Source organism: Dipodomys spectabilis, unplaced genomic scaffold, assembly GCF_019054845.1.
Source record: "Dipodomys spectabilis isolate Male_0828 unplaced genomic scaffold, ASM1905484v1 ptg000069l, whole genome shotgun sequence".
NCBI lineage: Eukaryota > Metazoa > Chordata > Mammalia > Rodentia > Heteromyidae > Dipodomys > Dipodomys spectabilis.
The window spans coordinates 9263535-9274192 of record NW_024870746.1 but is presented as its reverse complement, the minus strand read 5'-3'; the positions used below and the strand labels follow the sequence as shown (position 1 = coordinate 9274192).

Here is a 10658-nt window from a genome sequence, read left to right as displayed (position 1 = left end):
AGTTGCTAGGATTACAGGTGTGACACACTAGTGTCCAGCTCATAACTTTTTTTTCATCAGTCCTGGGGCTTGAACTCAGCCTGGGTGCTGTCCCTGAGCTCTTCAGCTAAAGGCTAGCGCTTTGGAGATAAGGGTCTCAGACTTTCCTGCCCAGGCTGGCTTAGAACCGAGATCCTCAGATCTAGCTTTTTGTGTTTAGAAATTATTTTCCCTTTGCTGCATCGTAAAGGAATGCAGACCTCCTGGCGAATGTTGGCTGCAGACATTTTTTTTTTAAATTAAAACAATGTCAAAGACACAGGGTGTGTCTAAGTAGAGCTGCTCTTTACAAGGAGACTGCCTAGAAGTGGCACTCCAACCCACACCAAGTCCAGACTCACTCTTCATACAGGGAATATGAAGCAGTATATAAACATTTAACCTAAATGTCTATAGCTTGAATTTAAACTTCTAGCACTGTAGAAAACTGTGAAGTATTGTATCACTGATCATCAGGGAAACTTAAACTAAAAAGTATCCTTCACCCTCACTAGAATGTCTACTATAAGAACACACATAGTTTAACTTGTATAATTTTAGAGCTTTGCTATTTATGAGAAACACTGATGCAGAATCACCTAACTCTACTGCTTGCATGCTTTAAGGGAGGAAAAGTATGTTTATTAGAAAGTGGAAAATACAGCTGTAGGGTAAGTCATCTGCATGTCAGCCACATGCCTTTTCTGGAATGGTTTTAAAAATGAGCACCTAGATGCTTTTTTGAGGATGGGGTGGGGGATTTGCTGGTACTGGGGCTTGAACTCCCATCTACACCCATAGCTTTTTCACCCAAGGTTGGCATTCTTACCACTTGAGCCACACCATCATTTCTGGCTTCTGTTTAATTGATGCTAAGAGTCTCTCTGATAGCCGGGCACCGGTGGCTTATGTCTGTAATCCTAGCTACTCAGGAGGCTGAGATCTGAGGATCGGGGTTCAAAGCCAGCCTAGATCTCCAATAAACCACCAGAAAATTGGAAGTGGTGCTGTAGCTCAAATGGTAGAGTGCTCACCTAGAGTTGAAGAGCTGAGGGACAGTGCCCAGCCAGAGTTCAAGCCCCATGACAGACAAAAAAAAGAAAAAGAAAAAAAAGTCTTTGATAAAGTCTTTGATATGTCTTCCTAGGCTGACTCTGACCCTTAACTCTCAGATCTCGGCCTCCTGAGTAGCTAGGATTATATGGGTGTGCCATCCCTGCCTAGCCATTAAGTAAGTCTTCTGCATGTCCTCTCCAAACCTTTTAAGAAATGGGTATAGGCAACAGCAAACAAGTGAACTAATAAATTTAAGCAAGTAACTGAACTTTCCATTGAAAATCACACATTTAGTCAACACAGAAAGTAGTCAATAAATACGTGTTTATTGATTAAACTGAATTATAAAAAAACAGAACAAAACAAAAAACTTCCTTCTACCACTAAGCCATGCAGGCGGAGTCCACAAAGACAACTTCCCTGGCCAAAACCCAGTTGATCCATTGCTGATGATCTTAGAAAAATTTACCCATCCAGAAAGTCAGAGTGCAGAGACAAGGAACCCAGCTCTGCTAAGGCTGTGGCTGCTGCAGAGATTACCAAAGAGGAGGATTAGGGTGTAGACAGAAGTGACCACTCAGTTCTCCAAATTTCTCAAAAGCAGAGGGTTGACTTGAAAGTTCAGTCCATTAAAATGGCATTGGGCAAAAAGCTGGGAAAGAGAAGCCCAGATGGATCCTTTGTTCAGTTTTCGGATGCCACGGGTTGAAAGCTGGCCAAGCTGTTCTGGAAGGGAATGCTCCAGTTCACTATATTATAGTGTGCTGGGTGTTAAAAAACAAAAACAAAAAACCAGCAGGGAGAAGATCTGGTGGTAAACGTCACACCTACTACCAGTGTGACATCTTGAGCCTCTCCCAGGCTGAAAGCCTACAGGGTCACCCTAGGATTCGGGGGAATTTATAAAATCTTTCCGCTCATTAAATGTTCCACTTATGTACATTTTAAAGACGAACCATTTACAACGCTTGTGCAGGCTGCCTCCTTGGCTCACAGGAGGAAAACACTGTTGAAAGCCTCAGGATGGACAGAAGAATGGTGTAGCTGTGGGAAAGGTAGACTTGGTTTTTTTGCTCCTTTTCTCTGTATGGTACAGTACATTTGGCTTATAACTGAATTTTTTTTGTTTTTTTTTAAAAAAAAGTCCCTCATGCAAATTGTAGAAAAAATTTTCCTTCAAGCTGGCAGTGAAAAATAAAGATTCATATTTTTTTTTCTTTGTGCACACTCCCATGTTCTTCTTTGCATCAAATTCTTCTCTAAGCATTAAGAGAAATAGGGGAAAGCCACAGGTAATAAACACAATTTGAATAGGTTACCTATCTTTTTAAAGTTCAGCACAATTAGTTCGTGGCTGTAGGATCTGTGATCCCTTGAACAGGCATGCTGTCCACTGAACAGGATGGAGTTCAAAAAGCAGGGACTGCTCAAGGGCCTTGCAGGGTGAAGACACAAACTCTGGAAGCGGCTTCCACCCTCACGCTCTGATGACCTCGGTGCCTCGGCTAAGGATATGTGTGCTCCTTTGTCCAGAGGGATGGGCAGTGTGAGAATGGGGCAAGGAAGGGTTCAAGGATCTCCAAGAGCAAAAAATAGTTTTGTTGGACGGAGGATGGTGAGGAAAGGACAAATCTATTCATTCTGGATGATTAAGGGTGGTTTCATGCATTTTTAAAGCCACAATTTCAGATCTAGAGCTGTTGAAACCAACATCTCGACAGGGAAATTAAGAAAAAGAGAAGGAAGAAGAGTTCAGTGGTTTTTTTTTTTTCCTTGCATTTTCATTTTTATATAAAAGTGTTAAGACCACAATGAAAAAGTTTATCCATATATATAATAAACCAGTTTGAACTACATATTTTTGTCTTTCCCATCTTCAGAAATGTTCTCACATTAACAATGGTTATTAGATAGTAACATGCCCAAAGACTGGCCACACAGTTAAACAAACAAAAAACCTGGAAGTACTATGATACAGTTGAGGTAAAGGGGGAAACAAAACAACATTCACCCACAAAGGGTTGTTTTTTTTTTTCCTTGATTTTTGTCAGAAAAATACTGAACACAGTGATTTAAATTTAGAAAAGTCACAAAAGCCTGTTTTTAGCAGAAGTGAATGACCAATGGGGTCAGATCCTCGGCTCAGAAATGATCACTATTGATTTCCTAATCACAAATTCACAGGGAAGTATAAGTCAACATTAGGGGAAATGACATAAAATTAAAAATATAAACCAAGTACCCCGCCTGGTATGCCCCTTTTTCCCTAAATCCCTCTACCCTCCCTCACCTTCCCAATCTGACTCCACACTCATGATCCCACACTCAGATTTCCATGAGGTCTAAGTCAGCCTCCTCAAAGCCATAGAAAGACTCTGTTTCACTCTCCCCCTCAAACAGCTGGTGAAGGCTTTCAGGCTCAACTGTCTCTTCAGGAGATGATCTGAGTCGGGGAGTAGAAGCTGAGGGTTCCTCAGACTGTTCCCCACTCAGCTTTAGCTGCTCCTCTAGGGAGGCAATGAGCTCCTCCTGCATGTCAGCATTGCGAGTAGGTGAGTTAATGTTGCCATCAGGGCCTGGCAGAACACTAGCCACAAGGAAAGACCGCTGAACTAGCTCTGGGCAGTCTCCAATGACGCCCAGTACCTCACTCAGCCAGACTAGCACTAGCTGAAGCAGGACATCAGAATCACAAGCAGTGTCTGCCATTTCCCGAGCCTGCTCCTTCCACTTTTTGTGCAGAAAGTTCTTAACAGTCCGTTTGATACATACATCTAATGGTTGGATTTTGGAGCTGCAACCTGCTGGGACCACTGCAGGCAAAGTGCTAGAGGCACTCAGCAGAGCCAGTACCTCTTCAGACAAGTGAGTGCGATGACAGTCCATCACTAGCATTCCCTTGCTGCGCTGGCAAGCTGTGTGCTTCCTCCACACGCGAGTTGACCACAGCTCCATGATCTCATCGTCACTGTAGCCACTTTCCTTCACTTCTAGCAATATAGAGTCTGGCACGTTAGCAGGCTGATCTATGTGTCCTCGATAGAAAACCAGCGTGGGGAGGATAGTGCCATCTGCCAGAATGGCTAGCACTACATCACACCAAGGTTCCCCGGTGCCTACTGTCTGCAGGGCATTCTCCTTGCGGTCATCACTGCTCAGCACCTCTGTATCCAGGAACAAGGAGATCTCATCGATAGCTACAATCATAGACAGGGGTAAGTCCTGGTTGTGAATTTGCCTCTGTACAAATTCAATGAAGAGTCCTGCATTTTCTGCTACATCCTTTGGTAGGGTGTGAGCCACAGCTCGCCGGGCATGGGGAGTCAGATGGTGCCGCAACATGAAGCGCACAGCCCATTCATAGGAGATCTTAAACCCCCCCTCCAAAGAACGTCCTATTTTGGTGGCCTTCTGGAATAAGGTCTCCTCATTCACAGGGAGCTGCTGTTCCCTTTGGGTCAGCACCCACTCAGCCAGTTTCTCCTCTGCCTCAAAGCTGAGGTATTTGCCCTCCAGATTCTCCCCCTGGGAGGCCTGGAATCGGCGAAGCCAACGCCGAATACGTCGCTGGGGGTTTCGGAAGTGTTCAGCTGCCTGTTCTGTATTGCAGCATAGGGCAAACAGTACTACTCGAAGTTTCTTCACTGATAGCTGCTCTTTCTTGCCAATTCCACCATTACCTCCACCCCCTGATGCTGCCTCAGGTTCCTGGGTGACTGGGCTGCCTTCATCCTGGTCATCAACATTCAGACACTTGGTCCCCTCTGGGGCCAAGGGTGGAAGGGCTAAAGGCTGCGAGTGAGTGGGGGTTGGTGGCGGGGTTGCAGTTGAGGCTGGTGACGGGAGCGCTGGAGCCACAGGCAATGGGAGCTCTTCAGGCTCAGCTGGCATGGCTCCCGCAGATTTCACAGTGGCAGCTTTGTTAGGTGGGAAAGAAAGAGGAGGGTACATATTCTTCAAGTTCCGGTCATGCACTCGGTCACGTGTCTGACCATGCCTAAGGGGTAGGTAGGAGAGCAAAGAAGAAAGAAAGGTAAGTTAAACTAGGAAATTTAAATAGTAGTAAAAGAAAGCAAACACACTGAAAAACAGCAATTAAATCATTAAATGAGAACTTGTTACCTTGAGTGAGATAGCCAATTGAGTCCTAGGGAAAAGGAAAGAAAAAAAAAAAAAAAGGTTAGCTCAGCGAAGAGTCCTCAGAAAGATGGTCCTAGTATACTCCGCAGAGTGCCTTCTAGTCCTATATACTTCATGTTCAACTGTGTCTAATTTAGTGCAGTATATCTAAATAGTGAATGGGTGACACTGGAGAAGAATGCTCCTGCTTACAAAGAATGTCAGGTATCTTTTTGTTGTTGTCGGTCGTGGGGCCTGAACTCTGGGCCTGGGCACTGTCTGTCAGCTCTTCAGCACAAGGTGAGCACTCTACCACTTGAGCCACAGAGCCACTTCCGGCTTTTCTGCTTATGTGGTATTGAGGAATTGAACCTAGGGCCTCACGCACGCAAGGCAAGTGCTCTACAACTGAGTTACCTTCCCAGCCTCCTTTTCTTTCTTTTTTTGGGGACAAGTATCTTTTTTGCCCATCTCTCCTACTTACCCCGCGGCAGGATACTGCTGGATCTGTGGGAGGGGTTGAAAACCAAATGCTTGGCCATGGCATCTCCCACAGAGGTAGTAAAGGTACATGAAGTGCAGGCCAGCTTGATTCCACTGGAAAGAGAGTTAAAGTGGACATAAGACAAATATGGCAATGACACCAGAGAAACACCAGAGAAAGTTAAAATTTGAGGCTTTGTAAAGGAGAAGCCGAGTACCATTGGCACATGCCTGTAATTCTAGCTACCCAGGAGGCTGAGATCAGAGGACTGTGGTTTAAAGCCAACCTGGGCAGGAAAATACCTAAGTCTTATCTCCAATTAATGGGACACCAAAAAACTAGAAGTGAAGCTGTGGCTCAAGTGGTAAATCACTAACATCTTCAAGTTGAAAAGGCTCAAGGAAAGTGCCCAGACCCTGAGTTCAAGCCCAAGACTAGCCAAAAAGAAAAAACCCCATAATATTTTCTTTTCTTTCCTCAAATTAATCCACACTACCAACCACCCCACAAAACAACTAAAAGCATATAAATATTTAGAAAATTAGGAGTACCATAAGCTTTTCCTTACCTCACAGAGTTTTTAAACAAAGCCAGATACTTGGGGCTTTTCCGTGGAACATGATTGCTGAGAAAGACAGAATGTGAAATGAGTCGTGAGGTTCTGCCGCTAAGCTGGAGATCACCAGCCAATGACAGTGCAATGTAAGATGCTTCCTATCGTCATGCTTCTTAAAGTTTAATACAAATATGAAATCACCTCAGGGTTGACTGATCCAGATTAGGTGGGGCTGAGAAATTGTTTCTATCAAGCTCCCATCTAATGCTGGTGTTTGGCTCATAGTTTTGAATAGAAAGATCCCACACAATCAGGAATACAGACCATTAAAGCCAAATGAACACGGCTTTGGTCTCTTACCTTGCCTGAAGAATTCTGTAAGAGTTCAAGAAAGAAACAAACTAGGAACAGGGAAGGGAATGAAATGATTCTGGACAATATGAACTCTTAACAACTTACTTGATCATGTGGTTGGCATAAGCTCGGGAGCAGCAGGTACTATAGCGACAGAGAGAGCAGTGGACATATGTAGGGAAATGATTAGGGAAATCTGGGATCTCAAAGCTACATTCTAGACATGTCTGCCGGCCCATGACACTCCTGTCAAAAAAAAAAAAAAAGTGTCATTACTGTTGCAAGTATCCTCAAATTGTAAGATTTTTAGATGACTGACCCTGCTGAGGTGCTTACAACTGTGTATCAGAAATAACCCTGCCCCCACAGTCCCCTCCCACCCGGCATTTAGCAAGCACTGACATTTTCCTAACGGCTCTCTTCTGGACGTTGCGTTGGACAGGGGGATAAAGGAAAACAGGCAGGGGATCCGCTGAGGTCAGTGGTGCTGCCTCCTGCAAGGTGCTGGGAAGTGTATCACTGGAGGATATTGGAACAGTTCGTGGCTGCCCTCGGGACGCCCGGATTGTCACCTGAGAGTTAAGGGAATAAAGAGTGAGATTCTACCCACAAAAACCTTGGAACACTGCAAATCTCTTTTCTCCCCCTTTCTGACTCTGTAAAAGAAACTTTGACAAACCCTTTACCTTGGTGCCTGGTTTCAAGCCCTCTAGCTGCTTGGGTTTACGGAAGGTTTTATGATGCTGAAGCTTGTGTTCAATTTTATCCTTGGCAAAAAGAAACTGCAGCCGGCACTTGTTGCAGTGATAAACATTTCTCTTCTGAAGGGGAAAGAAAAACAAAAATTCGTTAAAGGTTCCCAATGACTTTTCTTCTCTGAGAAGGTTGATCAGCGTTTCTCGCATCATTCTTCCCTTCTTGAGAGTAAGAACCCTACTGTTGAGAATCAATGGTAGGAAAAGTAGAATCAAGGCCAAGATGAATAAGCCACCAATTCCTGACCTGTAATAATCTGGACCAGTGACATAAACTTACTGGTCCCTACTTTATATAATCCTATCTTTATACTGCAGTCAGTGCTACCTATTCCTGTAAATGCTTCTTTTTTTGACTCTTAAATGGGACATGGCAAAACCACCAAGCAAATCAATTCATACCTTCAACTCAACCTACGTTATAGGTTTTAACTCTTCCCATCAGTTCCTTTCTCGTTACTAGTTTTTTCTTTTTTTTTTTTGTGGGTCATGGGACTTTAACTTAGGGACTGGGTGCTGGCCCTGAGCGATTCTGCTCAAGGGTAGTAAAGGGTAGGGCTGGCTCTACAGGGACTTTTATATGCAGGCTGGCTTTGAACCACGATCCTCAGATCTCAGCTTGAGTAGCTAAGATTACAACAGGCATGAGCCACTAGATCCTGGCTTTTATTACTAGTTTTCTGAATACATTTTCATGGGCAGTCTGTGTATATAACCATTCGTATGGGATTACTACCTTCTTTTCTTTTTTTTTTTTGTTGGTTGTGGGACTTGAACTCTGGGCCTGGGCATTGTCCCTCAGCATTTGAGCTCAAGGTTAGTGCTCTACCACTTGAACCACAGCACTTCTGGTTTTCTGAGTGGTTTATTGCAGATAGTCTCATGGACTTTCCTGCCTGGGCTGGCTTTGAAACAGGATCCTCAGATCTCAGCCTCCTGAGAAGCTAGGATTACAGGTGTGAGCCACCAGCTCTTTTCTTTTTTAAACACAAATGATAAGTTAATACACTAATTTTTATCTTGCTGCATTTCTTCTTAAATCAGTACTGAAGTTTTTCAGAAGTTGGACTCATATCTATGATTTTCTTTCCTTAGGTAGCAAGTAAATATGACAATTTCTGTACCCTATTTAGAAATACCTTTGTGGTAGAGTATCAGTAGTCACTGCTCTGTAAGTTCATTGAAGGGGGTTACTTACAAGTGGCATGGGTTCACACACACTGAGCCACGTGTACCCATTTGTCCTGCATTTTATAATCTGTTTATATGCATGCCTTCCTTTCCTGTTTTAGTAGCTCCTTTCTGGTAGCATTTTAAAATAAGGTCACATTTAGTCCATCTTGTAAGTGAAATATACCACAACCAGCAAAATCCTAAATTTTCCTGTTATTTTTTGCTCCTAGATCTACCTCTTTCCTCACCTCTTCATAAACAAATCTGTCTCCTTCCCTCTTATTTGTAGAATTTGACTTTAACAACAAAATGGTTCGTTAATGAAAATTTGTCTATCTTGCTTGCTACCTTCTTACAGTATGTGACATTTTAATCATACCTTTTTTTTTCATATACTTTTCAGCTTCCCTTATATCACGTTTCCCTCTAAGACTATGGTGCTGGCTTTGTGGCTACAGACTTGAAGAATCCTAAGCCTTTCCTTCCCTTGTTCCAGACAGGGCTGGAGAGCCTGACACTTGAAAAGTTTTTTTTAAATATACTGGATTTATATAAGAATGATTCCTAGGGGCTGGGAAGGTGGCTCAGTGGTAGAGCACTTGCCTTGCAATGCATGAGGCCCTGGGTTCGATTCCCCAGCACCACATAAGCAAAAGAAAAAAGCCGGAAGTGGCGCTGTGGCTCAAGTGCTAGAGCGCTAGCCTTGAGCTGAAGAGCTGAGGGACAGCACCCAGGCCCAGAGTTCAGGCCCCACGACCCGACCCCAAAAAAAAAAAAAAAAGAAGCAGAAGAATGATTCCTAAGTATCTTTTCAACAACTTTTGTCCCAGACTTTAGACTTGACTATTTTTATAGGTATGAGAGTTTGAACTCAAGGTTTCATACTTGCTCAGCTACTTGTTCAGCTTTTCTTTACTCACAGCTAGAATTCTGCCACTTGAGCCATACTTCCAGTCTGGCTTTTTTTTTTTTGCCAGTCCTGGGGCTTGAATTCAGGGCCTAGGCACTGTTCCTGAGCTTCTTTTGTTCAAAGCTAGGATTCTACCACTGGAGACACAGTGCTACTTACAGCTTTTTCTGTTTATGTGGTACTGAGGGTTTATGTGGTACCCAGGGCTTTAGGCATGGTAGGCGAGCACTGTACCACTAAGCTACATGCCCACAGCCCAGAGCCTAGCTTTTTTTTTTTTTTTTTGGTCATGGGGCCTGAACTCTGGGCCTGGGTGCTGTCCCTCAGTTCTTCAGCACAAGGCTAATGCCCTACCACTAGAGAACACAGCACTACGTCTGGCCTTTTCTGTTTATGTGGTACTGAGGAATAGAACTCAGGGCCTCATGCATGTGAGGCAAGCACTCTTACCACTCAGCTACCTTCTCAGACCTAGGTTTTTGATAGTTAACTGGATATAGAGTCTCCTGGACTTTTCTCCCCAGACTAGCTTTCAGCCTCCTGAGTAGCTAAAAGTAGTAGTTAAAAAGGTCTGAGCCTTTTTAACATTTTAACAGCTATACTTGAAGTCCATAGATACTGCTGATACAGAATATCCTAACAATTGTGTTCTGTTTACTTCTTTTTTCGGCAGGTTTGAGTACAGAGTCTACTCTTGTTAGGAGGGTATCCCATCACTGAGCCATGCCCCCATCCCCAAAATTCAGTTTCTGTTTCAGTAAACAGTCCTATCATTCATTTAATTGCCAAAGATGTAAGTTTAGGGCAATGGATTTTTTTTTTTTTTCAGTCTGTATAGTCCTGGCTGGCTTCAAACTTAATACTTCTGACCTTTTGAGTGTTGTTAAGAGTCCATTCATTTTGTTGTTGTTGGTCAGGGGGCTTGAACTCCGCCTGGGCAGTCTCTGAGCTCTTATGCTCAAAGCTAGCACTCTACCATATCTCTACCAGTTCTGGCTTTTGAGTGGTTAATTGGAGATAAGAATCACACAAGGCCAGGCACCAGTGGCTCACACCTGTAATCCTAGTTACTCATTCAGGAGGCTGAGATTTGAGGATTGTGGTTCAAAGCCAAGCTGGGCAGGAAGGTCCATGAGACTCTAATTTCCAATTAACCACCAGAAAACTGGAAGTGGCATTGTGGCTCAAGTGGTAGAGCACTCACCTTGAGCTAAAGAGCTCAGAGGCAGTGCT

The 10658-nt window shown here is 43.7% G+C and overlaps 1 protein-coding gene across 6 annotated transcripts in view; it reads right to left on the bottom strand.

Annotated features, from left to right (window-relative positions):
• Window positions 1-1381: 1381 nt before the first annotated feature.
• The window catches only part of Pogz (pogo transposable element derived with ZNF domain), a 57665-nt gene continuing 48388 nt past the window's right edge, over window positions 1382-10658 (bottom strand). For all 6 annotated transcript variants that reach the window (XM_042681709.1, XM_042681712.1, XM_042681714.1 and 3 more), the window contains 7 exons: window positions 7274-7408; window positions 6990-7159; window positions 6693-6833; window positions 6246-6302; window positions 5678-5790; window positions 5197-5221; window positions 1382-5071 (listed from right to left, as the gene is read on the bottom strand). In XM_042681709.1, the coding sequence (XP_042537643.1) occupies window positions 3400-5071; window positions 5197-5221; window positions 5678-5790; window positions 6246-6302; window positions 6693-6833; window positions 6990-7159; window positions 7274-7408 (2313 nt within the window). In that variant the 3' untranslated portion in view covers window positions 1382-3399. The remainder of the gene's footprint in view (window positions 5072-5196; window positions 5222-5677; window positions 5791-6245; window positions 6303-6692; window positions 6834-6989; window positions 7160-7273; window positions 7409-10658) is intronic.